Consider the following 18095-nt stretch of genomic DNA (forward strand, 5'->3'; position numbering starts at 1 on the left):
AAACTCATTAGCTTAACCAACCCAATTAAATGCCTAAGTCTAACCCTTACCCTAACCTAAACCTAATTATAACCCTAAACCTAAAACCAAGTGTTAACCCTAAGACAACCTATTGAAAAAGAGAGGACCGGTCAAAGTGTCCTTACAAAGATATGAGAACAGGAACACACACCCTTGTACACTCTATTACTCGTCACCTTCTGGTCTCTGCAGGACAGTTGGATGGGAGCCTTCATCTTCATCTAGTAAATGTACACACTCACTGTCAGGATAACACGCTTTCCAAAAGTCCACGCTGAGCCTGAACGAAGGCACACAGCCAAACAAACGAGCACCCCACAGACAGACATTCAAGTGCACACACACACACACACACACACACACACACACACACACACACACACACACACACACAACCCCCACAGAGGAAGTGAGATTAGCTTTTTGCTGCTACTGTAATTCAGTTATCCCCCGCTGCCGGGGGGCCAAACGGCGGACAGGGAGTAGTATTCTGCTGTGTCTGTACTTTGTGTGGCTGGCGGCTTGCTTATCCCTCCCATACACAGGTGAATGCCTTTTTTCCGGCCTGTCTACTCCCCCCCCCCGTTCCCCCTTGTCTTCCCACAACCTCAGGACTCGTGGGTGCCCGCTCGCTGCTAAAGCTGCCATCTTGAATCCAACATTGTGAGTGGCCATTTCTGACACGTTTTCCCCTCACGAGTTGCACCATCGGATCTCGGCATGCTCACTCAAGCCTCTTCTCACAAACAGGCCTCACAAAAGCCAAAAGTGCGTTAGCAGAAGGGAGTTTTCTTTGGAAGTAAGACGGCGGTGGTGACGCTGCGACAGAAGCCCACCAGTGATTCACAATGAAGAAGAAGTAGATCCAGTAGGTGCTTGACGTGCCAGCGCCCACATCATTAAATAGCAAAGTTGCATGCAGATGCACACATACCGTCCGTGTAGTGAGTCATGAACACACATGTGCATGCGTGCACACGGTGGGAGGCGGCGTTCTGGCACAGGTTCGCCGCGATCCGGGGCTTTTCCTCCCTCCGCCGCGGACCCCTTGCCAGGCCAGGCTTGGAAAGAGGTCACATTCTCCAAGGTGTGTCTAAACAGAGATGACATGTGGATGTGCTGGCACGGGACTCTGCGCTCGGCTCCCCACCACTGCATCTCACGCCTCTGCCAGAAACGCAGCCGCGGTTGTTTTCTTTCCCCTCTTTTTTCTCTTCTTTTTCTTCTCTTTCCCCACCGAGCTGCAGCCCCTCTGCCAGAGCAAACAGAATCATTGTTTGTTTTAATGGTTGTTCCATTCCTCAGGTTTATCCCGACTTAAAAATACCAATAGAGTCGAGAGCGGGCTTGACAACTGGAATGATGCTATGTTAATTTGGGTCCTCCATTTGCATCTATAGCCTGAGGAGCTCTCTGTCATTTTTCATTTAACAGTTTTTCTCTTGACTGACATGTTTGTGGAAATGTATCCCTGTGACTTATTCCCTTCATAACATGACAGCGTACTATTTACATTGTATGATGTATCATCAGATCTTTCTCAGGGCAAACATGTCATTACACACCGATGAACAGTTATAATAACAAGAGCATAAATTCATCAAAAAGAAAGCACACAAACTGTTGTGGTTTCCTGTAGAACTACACAAAAGATGTAAAAAAAACTGATCTGTATATAGGTAGATGTTGATACTGGCCAGATTCCTGATTTCTGCAGGATTTAGTGATGAAACCTTCCTGTGAAACGAGATATCTTCATTTGGACCGAAGCAGACACCTTTTAAGTCATATAAAAATAGTCCGTTTTCATATATCTTTCTCTAACATGGTTTCGCTATATGCATTTGTGCTGGACGTTTCACATCAGATTTATATGAGTCGCATAACAGAGTATGATTGGCTTCCACTCTGGTTGTTATGTCATAAAATCCTGCCTGCATGTGCGAACGTCTCATTTTCAGATTTGAGGGGAGCACAGGGAAACTTTCTCCCTTTTTAAGCGAACTTGGAAACAGTTTTCTTACGTTGAACATTCTTGTGAAGTAAAAAATGGCGACACACATGCGGAGCTAAGGGAACATTTTAAGCTAAGATCATCCCGTTCCTTCCTGGAGTTTTCCTAGATGTGAATTGTTCTTCTATCTCAAGTGTATCTCTGTTTATGTAAACTCAGTATCTACTCACCACTGTGCCGATGGAGGGTGCGGGGGAAGAGTCCACAAGACTTTGGGAAATTCAGGGATAAACAGCATTTCAGTCAATTCCGATACAATTGAACTAAATGGTCTGAGTCTGACAGAGTCTAAGAACCTGGTGAAAATGATGCCGTTGAATGTGGATACACCACAGCAGCGGTATGGAGGCTTTTATGTTTTTTTTCTGTTGTGGTCGCCACTTACTTCAATTGTATTGGATTTGGCTGAAATGCTGTTTATCCATTATATACCCAGTCATTATGCATTTTAGAAATGGGTTCAATGGGTTTATTTGTTCTATCTCTTTCATTAAAGACACATCTTTTAAACATGAATCTTTAATGAACAAATAAAGATTCTATAAATATGCAACTTTTAGTTCTCTGTGGCTTTTTCACTGTGACTGACCCATCTTACATTGCACGAGATTATTTGACCCTATAAATTCAAAAGTATTGACTATAACATATTCATGGATCCTCTCCTCTGAGTAAAAGAGTTCCTGCAATTTCCAAAAACGAAAGCCTCAACCTGTCTTGAATTTTAAAAGATACAAGGAAGCAATCCTCAATTTCAGGGAACAAATTTACTGCTTCCGGTGAGAACTTTAAATGATGTTAAAATGAGTAATATCTTAATTTTTGTGTCTCAGTGCAGCCCTGCTCCTGTGTCTGCCCTGCTGATAAGCTTTTTAAAGCTGACAGCGCAGGATCACAGCTATCTGTTAAATGGAAATGCGATGAAAGCTACCCACACTCAGTTGGATTGCTTTGGCTTGCATCACTTCGCATCCTTGGCTGAATTAGTGCTTACTAGGTGGTAATAAAACAACCACGAGCAGCTATGTGCAGTTCAGGGTGAAGACGGCACAGTGTAGACCTCGGCAGAATGAGCCCATAGGCATGTTCACAGGTCCCGGCCAAGGCCTGACAGGGTATTATGTTCGTCAGATTCAGACCTGTCCTGGTTTTAATTTACTGCATCCTGGAAGAGAGCACAGAACATCACCTGCTTCTGGTTTGCACTGAAAAATCAAACCCAGTTGTGGTGGGAGGGCACGGAGTGAAACAAAATAGGCACATAAATCTTTTTTTTTTGGGATGGTAGGAGTTTACAGGTTTTAAACATATATTTATGTGTTCTGGCTCAGAGGGTCTGTGGATAAATCACAGCGGTGATCAGCCACAGGCCACAGATACGGTTAGCACAACAGGCCAGGTAGCAGGACACACAGAGCAGACAGGAGGTCAGTGAGGACAGAGAGGGAGTGGACAGGATCGGGTTTAGGCCAGAGTCAGTGTATATATTTCACAGAACTGCAGCGGGTGCGGAAAGTGAAAGACGAAACGTCATTCGATTGCTAAACTGTCAATACAGTGGATGTTGTTTTTATAGACAGTCAATGCGGTGACAATGAGAAGTGCATGTTGCTGTAATCAGAACATGATGTGATAAACACGGTGGAGCGTTCAGGGACATGATGACTTCATTTGACGAGCACTGAGAGTAACGAAGCTTCAGAGCAGCTCTTGAGTTGAAGTGTGTGGGAAGCTGAGAGTGAGGCTCTATGTTTTGCAGAAAATAGTTTACAAGAGCCACGTGTATGGAAATCAAAATTCTATTAGATTGTATTTGTATAGCAGCGAATCCCAACCTCCATTATCCCTCTCTACATTGTTAGGTCGAGACCCTATAAAGAGAAACCCAGCAGCTCCCACAATGAGAAAACACTTTGCCAGAAAAGATGGCCTCTTTAACTTGAATAAACCTGCAGCATAACCAGAGTCTGTGTGGCCGGACGTCTAGAGAACCTAGATTATATGTTTACATCACATAAAATCAGAATAAGAATCATTAAATATGTATCATTTAACATCAATATAACCTCCTTGTCCTAACAGCTCTGAATATAAAGTTTACACAACTTTTGGAGGACAGGTGTAGGTCACACATTTCATCAGTGTGATCAGACGCTGCTGATCCTCTCTGACTCAATTAATTTAGCTATTGACTTGTGAAAGTAGGTCCTTATTAGCCTCTTTTATTAGACTCTAATTATGCTGGAGACAGCAGCCAACTGTTTGAAGACTGCAGCTCTCACTCCTGGTGGTGTGCTTATGTCTGTGTGTATGTGTGTGTTGGTTTGTGTGTGTGTGTGTGTGTGTGTGTGTGTGTGTGTGGGTGTGTGTGTGGATGTGTGTGTGTGTGTGTGTGTGTGTTTGTTTGTGTGTGTGTGTGTGTGCGTGTGTGCGTGTGTGTGTGTGTGTGTGAGATACCTGTGCCTTAGCTGTAAATGTGATGTTTAGGGCCCGGGAACTTTCAGCTTGTCTGCCCATCACTCAGAGCGAGCAGTTAGATCAGAACACACATCCCAACTGGAGCTGAACTAAAGAGAGAAGCAGTGTTTTTGTTTCCCTCGCTTTGGGTTTTTGGAGCACAACAGCCAGCGAGCGACTCCCGAGCCTGAGTCACTCTCTCCTCTTGGTTACGCCACTTTTGTGTTTTTGTTTGGATCCTCGTGCGTCTCAAATTATACACCTGACCCGCCTCCTTTTCCCCTGCGAACGCACACCAGTGTTTGATGTGAAGCTCATTTAAGGTTTGACCAGCACATGTTTTCTACATGACACAGGAAACCTCTTCCTGCTTTGCAAATCCAAAAATCCACCTATGGCTTACTAGTCTAGCAGAAAATAACTTCTGCAGCGAGCTGGTGAACGGAAAAACAACCACAAGCATCACATGGACCATGTCAGTGGAACTCCGCTGTAATTTCAGCAAAGTGCCCCAGCCCCCTCTTCACTAAAGCTCCAAATCCTCCGCCACCACCCAGCGTGCTGTCTGCAGAGGAGCGGTCGTGTCTGCTCTCATCGTCACCCACCTGGTTAGCAGCACCCTCCCCCATACCCCCCACCGAAAAAACACCCAGTAGACGGCTCTCCACAGCAGGCTGCCAGGCCCGGGGCTGTGCCACAGGATGGAGGGATGGAGGGGATGATGGCTGGAGGAGAGGAGGAGGGAGGGAGGGAGGGAGGTGAGTGTGTTTGTTGGTGTTGATTAGAGGATCAGAGCCTCTAATGATGCCAGGTGGCAGTAGGAGGGCAGTCGCTCGACTCCGGTCCAAAAGGCCACACACACACACACACACACACACACACACACACACACACACACACACACACACACACACACACACACACACACACACTGCGTGGCAGGGGAGCTCCTCTAAAAGGCTAAGATACTTTTGATTGATTCGGTGATTGGCAGATTCTTGAAGCAGCAGTTTCCTTCATCAGGCTGAATGGAGGAAATAATGTGACCCCAAGCTGCTGCTTTGAACAGTCATCTAAGTTTCACAGTAAATACTCATTGTACTTGAATATTATGATAAAGTGTGTAGAACTTAACCGGAACCCTGAACAATTCCACATCTAGACACAGCTTTTGAGTTAAAATGAGGGCGATCTGGCCATTTGAAAATACAAAGCCCAAAGTTTGGCACGCGATACCTGTAACTGCCCAAATACTTTAAGGTTCAGTGTGTAAGATTTGAGTGAAGGGATCTATTGGCAGAAAGTGAATATAAAATAATCCTAGTGATGTTTTCACTATTGTGTTTCAACTTAATTTTATGACTTTTTTTACCCTGGAATGGACAATTTATATTTAAATACTTATTATTTACATAAGGAGCAGGTCCTTTCTACGGAGGCCACCATGTTTTTACAGTAGCCAAAACTCGACAAACTAAACACCTTTTGAGTTTTCACGACAACTTAAGGCTACCACAGGTTCTCTTTCATGTTTGGAAGGGGAGCGTGAGGTGAGGGTATTCAGCTGCAACATTACACTTCACCACTAGATGTCACTAAATTATACACGCTGAACCTTTAAGCTACCTGCTTGCTTAGTAATAAATCAACTTAATTACTCATTGGGAGAAAAATCTATTATTGTTGAGAATCAGTTTTTGGGTTGTAGAAATGTCACACAGTTGATTCCAACATTTAACGTGAGGACTTTCAGTTTTGTTGTATCCAAACAAAAATGATTGAGTTTGTGGGACTAACTACACAAGCAACAAAGACAGTTTTATTTTGGTTTTGGTTTTATAATTAATAATGAAAATACTTACTCAATGTGAAGGTTCATTGCTAAATAAGTCTTCCGTGCTTTACAAGGTTTTCTTTATGGTCTTCGGTAGTTTTGGTAAAGCCTGATTTTACAGGTCTGTAATTTCCTGACAATTTCCAGAAAAGCTTCCTGGAGCGTAAAACTCAACATGTTTGTAATTATAAGAAAAAGAGAACCAGATCTCAGTCAGGACAGTTCAAGTAAATTACTTCTTATTAATTGGCAGCATTACCTAAACCTAAAAGTCTTTTGTCAGAGCACACCGGGTCAAGTGAACAAATATTTGTCTGAGAGACAGCATACACACACATATGTACACAAACAGAAGAATAGTTTCCAACAATAAATTAGTCATGAATGAATTTGAACTTTGGATGAAAAGAGGTTGAATATTTAAAAAGAATTTCTCCCTTTTACACGGTTCTAAACATCTAAAAAATTTGTGAGGTTCTGATAAATAAGTAAAATCTTTCAGGACACTAGAGACATTACATTTTTCTCTTGGTATTGTCCTTATTTGGGAAGAAACTTTCATCCATTCATTGTCCTGATGGCTGCTCACAAAATATACTTAAGATGTACAATATATATACTTATGGGCTATACAAATAAAATTTGATTGATTGATTGATTGATGTGTGTGTTTGCAATTGTTTCTTTATAAATGAACATCTGTGTAAAAAAAAGCAGTTTTCAGGAAACTCCCCGATGGTTCTGTTTAGTTCAAGCTGACATCTGAATGTGTTCATGCACATTCAGATGGAGCAGGTTCAGTTTCTAATGCAGGGCGTGTGAGTGGACCTTGAGTTAGGATTATTTTCTCATAAAAGAATCATTAGGCCCACCCTCATCTTACTCCCTTCTTTATATCTTTCCATCGAAAAGTCTAAGTGGCTGCAGAGGAAGAAGGTTAATTCCATCATAAACCTGTGGAATAAAGTCTAAACTCCAGTTCCAGTTCAAACTGAAGTGTGTGGTCCCCTTCTCCCTCCAGCTTCGGGTGGTGCAGAGCCTCCATCCAGGTCGCAGCTGGACTGGGATCAGGAAAGACACAGCCAGTGAGGGGGACCTGAGGCACGTGGCTGCGCTCCACATTATATAAATCCACACCACTTTTACGGGCTCCATCAGGGTACAGATCTAAATCTGGGTTAACAAGCGTAGCTTACCACTAAAAGCCCAGGGCACCAGAGAAGAGAAAAAAACTTTTCTTTCTGAAATTCATTTCCCATAAATCATCTCAGCCCCGAGTCTTTGAAGTGGCTTAGACCTTGGACAGGAAGTGTTGGGCTTAGAGCTTTTTTCCAACCTGGGGAGAGGAGAGGAGAGGAGAGGAGGAGAGGAGAGGAGAGGAGAGGAGGAGAGGAGAAGAGGTGAGGGGAGGGGAGGAGAGGTGAGGTGAGGAGAGGAGGAAAGGAGGAGAGGAGGAGAGGAGGAGAGGAGGAGAGGAGGAGGCGAGAAGAAAAGATAATAATAGGAGGAAGTGTTGCGCTTAGAGCTTTTTTCCAACCTGGGGAGAGAGGAAGAGAGGAGAGGAGGAGAGGAGGAGAGGTGAGGGGAGGAGAGGAGAAGAGGAGAGGAGAGGAGGTGAGGTGAGGAGAGGAGGAAAGGAAAGGAGAGGAGGAAAGGAGGATAGGAGGAGGAGAGGAGGAGGAGAGAGTAATAGGAGGAGAGGAGAATAGGAGGATATGGGGAAATGAGGAGGAGAGGAAGATGAGAGAGGAGGGGAGGAGAGGACAGGAGAGGAGAGGAGAGGAGGAGAAGAGGAGAGGAACCCATAGCTCTATTGTGAAGCCGGGCGCGAATGATAATCCACACATAAATAGAAACTGTGAACAAAAAGGAAACACAGCATGCAGAAGAATATGTGCTAAGCCTTATTTGGACTCTCACTGTTCGCTGCTTGTCATCTTCTGTGGATTGAGGAGAGGGGGAGGCGAGGGGAGGAGTGCTGCTGAGCAGGCACGCTGCCAAATGCAAATATTGTGGAATAAACGGTGGTGAAGCTCAACTGTGCCACTTTGCACCTAAGCCTGTGTTGAATTAACACTGTTATCATAAACAAAACATTATGTTAGTGGGCTGCACGCGGGCAGATGGTTAAGAGCATTAGAGAGATACCTGCCAAAGGCCACTCCTCACCCCTGTGCGAGCTATTAGAAGTCACAGAGAGTCATGGCTGCGAAAGCACCCGTGGCATATGGCCCGGTAAATATTGACAGATATAATAATTACCCCTCGCATAATCTAATAATTAATCACAAACATCACAGTTTCCCCTTTGGCACACACTCTGTGGACGCTCAGGATGAAGCACTAACCTGATCACAAGGATGTTTCTATTCTCTGTGTTTTTATATTTCTCTCCACCTTTCATTCATCTTCATGGCACAATAGAAGAAGATCCCAGATACTTGTTTGTACAATGAGGAATGAACTGCTGTATTATTAGTCATCAGGTGGCAAACCTCTTTTATGGTGTTATATCGGTATTTTATATCGTTCGGGAGTGTACTTCACCTTTTTTACTCCTTTATATACTGTTGGGTTGGTACGTCATATTATGTTTTACGAGATGAGCTTAAATGTTGACTGTAAAATCCACAAAAATCTAAAGTAGATCCATTTGCACACCCTACTATTTTTTATAAATGTTTTATGTTTTGGTGGTGGAGGGAGCTTTATTAAGCTCTGATTATATCATAACAGTGGCAGACATAGTGTGAGGATTTTCTACGAAGGCCACCATGTTTTTACAGTAGCCAAAACTCGACAAACTAAACACCTTTTGAGTTTTCACGACAACTTAAGGCTACCACAGGTTCTCTTTCATGTTTGGAAGGGGAGCGTGAGGTGAGGGTATTCAGCTGCAACATTACACTGTAGCTCAGTGGTAGAGCGCATGCTTTGAATGTATGAAACCGGTTCAATCCCCGGTATCTCCAGGTTTTTGGAGAGGCGGTGGACTAGTGGCAGAAAACTGGACCAGGGGCAGAAAATTACGGTCATCAGACTGGAAGGTCTCTGATTCGACTCCAAGGAGTGTCAAAAAAACTGATCAAAACTCCAAGAGGACTCTCCCTACCCCATTCGCTTAGTGCCCCTGAGCAAGTCACCTTACTCCCCCAACATCTGCTCCCTGGGTGCCGTACATGGCTGCCCACTGCTGTGTGTCCTGCTGTGTTTACCAGATGGGTCAAAAGCAGAGAAAAATTTTACCCCATTTGCATGTAGTGTGTCTGTGCATGTGTATGGCACCAATAAATGTACTTTGTAGTGTGTACTTTACATGGGCGTTTGTGGAGGGTCAACACATTTTGTGATTGGTTCCCAGGGACTGACGGTCAGGATTTTCTTGACAAGTCCCTGGACTTTATAGAGGTGCAATGCTAAATCTAGAGTAACTACTAAAGGTTCCCTCTGATGTTTCCAACCAGCTGTAGCAATATGGAGCAAGGACAGCACCGTCCACATCCTGTCATCAGTTTGCCGTTATTTCACTGGTCAGCCGTCAGTGGCAGTAATGTGGCAGCAAACCCATCAATGTGACAAAATCAGCAAGACACTATTCAGCAACTGGGATACAGTGATCCATGACTTGAAATGAATGTGGGTTGGGGGTTTAAAGTGTGGGTCCTCTTCCTGTATTAACCCCGTAGTTATGGTGTCCATGCCCAAATTTGAGTTTGGCCTTCATTTTGAACTCAAGTACACATCGGTAAAGTTTTAGTGACTGTATCTCGTATGTATGTGATACTATTGTGGTGGCAGACAGACAAACAGTATAAACACCTGTCAAAGTACTTAAAACCACCTCAGTGGAGGTTCCCCTGTCTCCAGGACCACATTCTGTCACGGCGACACACACACACAGACTCACGAGGTGAAAACAGCACCAGCCGTGCGGTCGCAGCTGCTGTAGAAATACCTGGTCACTGATTACGGTTCTGTCTGAGCTCTCATGTCATCAGGTGGTGGTTTTCTATCCGTACCTTGAATATCATCCAAATCTGCCGGGGATGGTTTTCATCACTTTGCTCCTGGAAGAAAGTGGCTGATAACCTTAGCTCTGTCAGAAGTGTGTTCACGTTCAAAATCAAACTGTAAACTGTTTTCACAACGTTAAAATCACGTCTGGTTGTGGTTTATTTCTTCGGGATGGATGTGGGTTAGGTAGGTGTTTCCATATGCTTTTCCATTCAAGCACATGTATTTGACTTGTAACTTAATGCCCTATATGAAATTGTTCTGCCTATAGCTGCCTCAATAACAGAAATATAAAAACAGACAGAATTTCTGTGGAAATGTGGAAGAAGAAGCAAATATGTACATATCTCAAAACACTTCCGTACTAATGCAGTAAAAACATTGCAAGTTTAACATCAAACTTCAGTTGTTTTCTCATCAAAGCTGCCTCCAGCATTTGAAACAGATGGTATTTAGATGGACGACATGACTGCGCCCAAAAAGTGAAGCCAAAGCTCTCCGATGTCCTATGGATGCAATTTGGTCCGATCTAAGTCAAAGTATATGTCAATTTTTTTCTTTCTCAAAGAGAGTTTCTGTCATTTTAAGATAGTCCACGAATTCATCTTTCTGGTAAGCTTGGCTTTAATCAGTCCTTTGCTGTTATAAAAACAGTGAAAAATCATGATTGACAGCTGGTCCTGACTAGCTATTGGTCGAAAGCCTGGGACCTTGATTAAAGGACTCCATCCCCTGATTGCTACTGCACAGATTGTGGCTCATATCTGGAATAATTTGGTATCATTTTTGGATGGTGGGAAGAAGTGGAGACGCATCGTCCATCTTAATATTCAGTCTATGATTTAAAACCAACATCAGTGTTAATATGTTCTGCTAAAGTTAGCATGCTAACCAGCTAACCCCCAGCCTATCTGCCCACCCACAATCTGACAGTAGAAGATGAGGGCCTACAGCAACCTCTTCTTTGGTGAATGCCACTATGATCAAAGTGAATAGCTATTGATGCTAACGTCGTCGCGGTAGCATAGACGTAGACCAGGTACCTTTAAAGAGCTGGTATAGAAAGACATGCGTCCCTCCGACGGGAGACAAACTCCTTTTAAACATTTCACAAAAGGTGCCTGTGAATGGTGAAATTAACTGCAGCAGTGTTTTACTCTGCTTTATGTGACACATAAAAGTTTACAACGGGATTATTGAAATTATTTGAACCTAGTAATAAAATGTCCTGTCTCAGGGGGAATTAATGGCAAAATGGAAATGCTTAAGTAAAGGAGGTATCCCTTTGCAAACAGTAGATACAGATTTGTCTTTTTTAATGTACTTCTCAATCCTGTGAGAATAAGGTATTAAGAGAATTGCTCTTTGGAATTTAACATTGGGTCAGTCAGAAAAATACAAAAAACAACTTTTCGTCAAACAAATGCAAATAGATTTGGCTGACCTCGACTTTCCTTTCTATTCTTTTATTGCTTTCATTACATCGACTGTAAACATAGGGATATAAAAGCAGCTACTGTGTGTGTGTGTGTGTGTGTGTATAAACAGATTGTTGTGTACAGGAATGTGTGTGTGTGTCATGGTGTTTTGCATCCATGTCTTTGCATCCAGTAAAAGGGATTGTATCAAAAGAAAAGCATGTTGGAGCTCAGCATGGAAACTGGGCTCTAAGTCAAAAAACGGGTTCAGAGATACTACACAACACCTGGCAGTGTGTGTGTGTGTGTGTGTTGAGCAACGCAACTGTACATCCTACTGTCTTCCTGGAGACAGAGAGCGCAGGGATGGAAAGTGTTGGGAGAGAGGGGTGGAGGGGTGGATGGAGGGAGGCTTGGAGCTTGTTGCACCGGTGTGCGGGTGTGGACGAGTGGGTGGGAGCGGAAACGCACTGTGTCGCACATCAAAACTCCTCGCAGGCCGGAGGAGGGGTTCAGAGGAGCCATGTGTAACGGAGTAATCCAAGCACAGGCTCGGCATCCAACAACTTAGCATGAAAGAGAGGGCGAGCAGATGAGAAACAGCGAGCACCACGCGGCTGCCTGCCAACCTCCTCCTCTGGAAAAGGCAGCAGCAGCTTCTTCTCTCTCGCTTGTTGCTGTTTCAGAGCGGGCTGTCAGCAAGGTTGTGAAAATATTGAGCAACACTCGAGCAACAGTTGGATGGACAGGAACCCGCTGTGTATATTGTTCTACTGTGATTGCATGAAACTCCCCTCTAATTGCCCTTGTTCCTCAACACAGGCCAACGGCTGATATTGAGAACATCTGAGAGGTTTTAGTGCTAGTGCAAGTGTGTGTGTGTGTGTGTGTGTATGTGTGTGTGTATAGAGTTGGAGGACGGCCTGGAAAAATGAGGCCGTGAGGTTTAATGGCTGATTGCAGCTTTCACCTGTGTGTGTGTGTGTCTGTGTGTGTACGACTTCACGTAGGTAACTGAGCTTTTACCAGAATTCATAAAGCTGCCATATGGGGAGAGAACACACACACACACTAAATGTAGGTTGTTAACCACATATCAAAACCCGAAGGAGCGCCGGTGATCACAGCCACTGTCAGAGGAGGTAATAAGAGTGTAACATCAACACGTAGTGACTTTTTAATTACAGTTTCCAGTATTAATGTATGATTCCATGTCCTTGTGTGCCAAAGTCACTAAATTTACACACAGTCAGTTTCCCTGGGGTTCACTGCTTCAACCAGCAGCTCCCAAACCCCCCTCAGTCACTTTCTTCTGTGAAAGCTGAACATATTCTCCACTCCCTGACGTGCTATGTAAACTACTTACATTTTATCAACTGCTAACAATAGTATGGACAGATAGCAGGGTTCAAATTATTGCTTTTGTCCCAACATCTGTCTCATGAGGTTGTGCAAATAAAGAAGATGCCGTCAGTTTTCAGAAGTAGTAGTTATAAGTATAAGTCCACTTTTAGTTTTGTAGTAGTATGCAATTTGTTAAATATTTCCCAATTTGGAGTGATGTGAAAGTATAGCAATTAATGGAACTACTCAAGAACAAAAACTTAAATTTCATACTCAAGTAAACCTACTTAGTTACCATTAACCTTATGTTAAAATCACAAGGCTCTGCCACTACACTGATCACACAGACGTCATATTTGTTCTTCTCAATAATGTATCATCTTAATAAATCCCACTGGTTTGACAGCCTCGCTAGCATCAGAGCAATTTTGTTTCTTTATCGTTTTCCTTTTTGACAAAGTGAATTTATGGCACCTGTGCAGCTTGATTCTGTGTAGCAGCTTAAGGAGGCTGGTACAGTGCATTGTCATAACTTACAGACACTGGAACAGAACACATAATATTGATAATATAAAAGTCGAACTGTCTGATTTGAAAAGCCCTATAAATCTGATGAATTCTACTTTCATTCCGCTCCAGGCTTTTCCTCCATGATCAGGTGGGTACGGTGGTGATCCCTGCCCCCCAGTTTGGGATCCATGATCAAATAGGTATTTTATTTCTTATAGAGGTTGACAGAAAATAACACTTTCCCTTGCAGAATGTCCTGGTCAAGGGTTGTATGCTGAGGATCTCTGGTTCCTTCAGACAAATTACATCAGCATGATCCCTAAGAGGCAAAGACTTCTTGTAAACTACTTTTTTGGCTTTTGGCCCAAAGAGCGATTTTTTTCCGGTTTAATTCTATTTAAGAGAAATTAATTCATCGTAGACTGAAGTAATTCAGGTAAAAACCACTCAGTACTTTAGAAGAAAATGAGGAAAGAGGAAAGTTTGGAACATGAAACATAATTGATTGCACCGGGATTTTTGGTCCTCTTTTCCTACTCTATTCATCAGCATTTCCTCACAGTTGAACTCCAACTGGACAACTTAGTTAAAAATGTAACTGTCGAAATTGAAAAACAAACTCCATGTCTAAATGTGTCTTTAGAAAACATATGTAAACATGTTCTCCAGATTATGGATGGTTATGCGATGCAACTTCAACATGACTTGTAACCCACTGTCTGAAGTTTTGCAACTCATGTATTCAGTTGGTAAAAATTTGACATATAGCGCCCTCTTCTGGGTTAAAGCTGCTGATGCTGATACCACTATGAAAACAGCAAACTGTGTTAAATAAAGACCAACACAAGCTTTTCACATATCCAACTTTCAGGGTTTATTTCTCTAATAGATCTTTATATCACAAAGAGTCTTCAAAATGCAGACTATGACCTGTATATAAACTGTACACAAAGCAAGGCACTATACACTGTGGGACTTTAAAATCAAATATCACCCTCTTCCTTAAATCAAGCCTGTATCCTTTTTACTATAAGTGAGACAACAATGACACTAAATGCATCCAGATAAAGCGGCATCATTTGATCTGTAAATGGCAAACGGTGAACTGTACAGCAAGTTTCTCTAATATCCAGTATTTATTAACATATGACACAAACCTCCCCCAACACGTTCATTATACACTTTATCACTTTAGTTCAGTAAATATTCATGAAGGCTTTAAAAATCCTTTATAGATTTGATATAAATATAAATTATTTGTAATGCATTAACATACATACAGAGGAGGATGTGAAGTGTGTTGAACAGGCTGACAGACCTGCTCCCACTCCAGCACATGGCTGCATTGCTGATAATGTAAGGGCACTGGTTGTCCTGCGTTTTGTACATATGTACAAACATTAACAAAGAATACATCTAAACAATATCTATCGACACATTCACTCATACGTGCATCTGCCTACATTTGACAAACGAAATAAACAACACAAGAAGCAGATTAGAGGAAATCTGCTGCACGGCTTTCAAACCCCCCCCAAGACTCGGTTGTGCGCAGACGTAAACAAATAAAAGAGACGAAACGACATCTTTTTTGTGACGTCTTCAGGTCGCCTCCTCTGTTTCAGCGATCTAGAAAAGTCCTTTGGCTTTCTTCAATTTCACCTGTTTCCAGACGGGCAAACTCCCATAATCCTCTCTGGTCATCTCCAAGCCTTTCTGTGGGACGACACACACACACACACACACACACACACACACACACACACACACACACACACACACACACACACACACACACACACACACACACACACACACACACACACACACACACACACACACACTATCAGGGTGAAACACACAACACTGTACCAGCAGTCACATTGTAGTTTACACATTGTTCAGGGTTTCAAACCACAAACATCCTGCAGCTTAGTAAAGACTGGGCAACCTCTCAACACACTCATGCATCAGTAAGATTAAGAGCAAACAACATTCTTCTATTCCAGTAAAATATCATCTGTGTCACGTTTGAGTAAAATTCCATATTTTGCAGGTGTCCACGCCAGCTTGTAGATTGTGAGTGAACATGCTGATCAAATAAAAACTTAAAGAAAATAAGAAAAACAGTAGTGAAGCCGAGTTGGGAGGAAAATGGATTAAGAGTGAAAGAGCGGATTAAGAAGTGAGGAGGCTCCGGGCCGTTCCATGCTCAACTCAGACCACTCACCTTCCCATAAGCCCCTACACCCTGAAGAGTGGAATGAATGAAAAAGCAACGTTCACAAAGAGACAAGCGGATGGAGAGAAGATGACAGAACATAGATAGAAAAGGCAAAGGAGAGGCATGAACGAAGAGAGGAATCTTAATAGGCTCAATAATCAACTAACAGCAAACGTATACAAAATTTGTGACTGTGATAAATTATAATTTGGAAAGACGATTAGGCTCAGATCTGGTTCCAAATATTGTTGGTAAGGCGAAAATAGGGCAAAAAGTCTCGTAGTGTGAACATTACCCGAAACATAACCCAACCTTACCCTAACTGCAAAACCTGAAATTTTATTTTCATGATCCTTGTCAAAAGATTCACATCTGTAATAGGAACCAATGGGCTTGAGGCTGAGAGCCACAGACAGAGCAGGAAAGTCAGAAAGTTTGAGAGTTTGTGAGACATGGACCAAGACATTGTCTTTTTATGAGACTTGTGTTATGCTACATATTAAAATCTTAAGAGAAACCTACATATAAACAATTCAAATTGTGGCATTGTACTTTATTGGCAGCTTTATATCTAAAAGCTTTATGGATTTTTCCAGCGACATTAGTCTGTAGCCAGCGGGTTCCTACCTCAAAGTCCTCCTCCGACAGGTAGACCTCCAGCCGAAGAGGGTCGACCCCCTCAGGCAGCGGCCGGGCCAGAATGTCTGCCAGTGGGTAGGTGGTTTTACACAGCCTGGCCAACACGTCCTCCACCAGGATGATCTGGTTACACACCTCTGCCTCCTGAAAGCCCACAACACACTGGATGTATCTTTTCAAGCCAGAGAGCTGGAAATTAAATAATCAATTTACCGGGATAATGGTGTTTTTTGTACAATAAGAGCATGTACTTTAGTGTATGAGAGGACAATGACGTCTACACTGTGAGCTTCATATCAGATGATGTATCTGGCAGTAATCAGATAAAGTGATTCGATCCACGCACCCTCTCAGTGATCTCAGCGATGTCCTCTCTGTGCTCCCAGCTGGGGAACATGTTGGTGAAGGTGAGCGGCTCCAGACCAGCGTGGATCAGATACGCTTTGGGAGGCTTCTTCTCATTCTTTTCTGAGAAAATAAAGAAAGAATGGCTCACCAAAAATGAGGTTACAAGCATTTATTGCAATTTTGGTTTTGTACTACACTGAATACAGAGACCCAGAGTGCTAATAAAGACAGAGAATTTATTGAATATTAACTATGTATTGTTAACGAAATAAGGTGTTAACACAAAGTATATACCAAATACATGAGAACATATATGACTAGTCTTTCGGTTTGTGGATTCTACTCTTTTCTGGGCGGCAACTACAATATGTATCCCTACAGTGAGTCTGTAGTGTGTGTCCTCCATGACAGCCTCAACACATCACTTACACATTATCCCAAAATAAATATTTCTGTACCATGACCTTAATCTTATCATTCCATTTTATTCTTATAATAATAAAGCCTATAATTCTTCATTCTTTTAAGTTGCATTTTGCTCTCACATAATCCATGCTTTCAATATCCATTTAGCCAAATACCTACCAGCGACAATTCAACAAGAAACATGGCCTCGATATAAATAGATTCATTCCTCTCTATGACCACTCAAAAATATTATATCAATCAGTGTGGACAGAGACAAATGTTGTGATATGCACAGACATAACAAGAAGGAAGTGGGATACCTCTGGAGTACTGCAGCACAGTCTCCATGGCACACTTCCTGTCTGAGTCCCAGCGGATCTGGGCTGAGCCGGTGCTTTCACTGTCCTGAGGCCACCAGCCCTGCCACAGATACACCTCGTGGTGGTTGTCCACCAGGAACAGGGCTGCACACAGGAGACAATACGCGACACACACAGGTCAAGTCCCTTCTCAATTGTTTTTCAGAAAGCAAAGTTAGTATTCGGTTTTATGGACATGTTAGATATTAGGAAATCAGTCTATTATTTTTTTATTACCAGGCAAAAATATAATCCATCCTTTTGTTCAAGCTTCTCTATCAAGACAATTTGTAGCTTCTCTTTTTTAAGTTATTATCCTGAATATTATTGGGCTTTGTTATTAAATAATAAATAAATAATCTTAGTCGTAGCCCGTCCTTCAATGGTAAGAATAAAGTGCTGAAGAAATATAAAACTACCACTGGAAATGTGCAGTCATTTGCCACTATCACATTTACTTCACATGTAATAATTAGGCAATATAGTACAATATTGTATATCATTT

At 42.6% G+C, this 18095-nt stretch overlaps 1 protein-coding gene across 1 annotated transcript in view; it reads right to left on the reverse strand.

The window, feature by feature from the left end:
• Nucleotides 1–14461: 14461 nt before the first annotated feature.
• svila (supervillin a) overlaps nucleotides 14462–18095 on the reverse strand; it is a 47637-nt gene continuing 44003 nt past the window's right edge. The window contains exons 33-36 of the mRNA XM_053412857.1: nucleotides 17552–17695; nucleotides 16822–16943; nucleotides 16464–16619; nucleotides 14462–15328 (exon numbers count right to left, since the gene is read on the reverse strand). Coding sequence (XP_053268832.1) covers nucleotides 15242–15328; nucleotides 16464–16619; nucleotides 16822–16943; nucleotides 17552–17695 — 509 coding nt within the window. The 3' untranslated portion in view covers nucleotides 14462–15241. The remainder of the gene's footprint in view (nucleotides 15329–16463; nucleotides 16620–16821; nucleotides 16944–17551; nucleotides 17696–18095) is intronic.

The sequence above is a fragment of the Pleuronectes platessa genome, chromosome 20 (genome assembly GCF_947347685.1).
Source record: "Pleuronectes platessa chromosome 20, fPlePla1.1, whole genome shotgun sequence".
NCBI lineage: Eukaryota > Metazoa > Chordata > Actinopteri > Pleuronectiformes > Pleuronectidae > Pleuronectes > Pleuronectes platessa.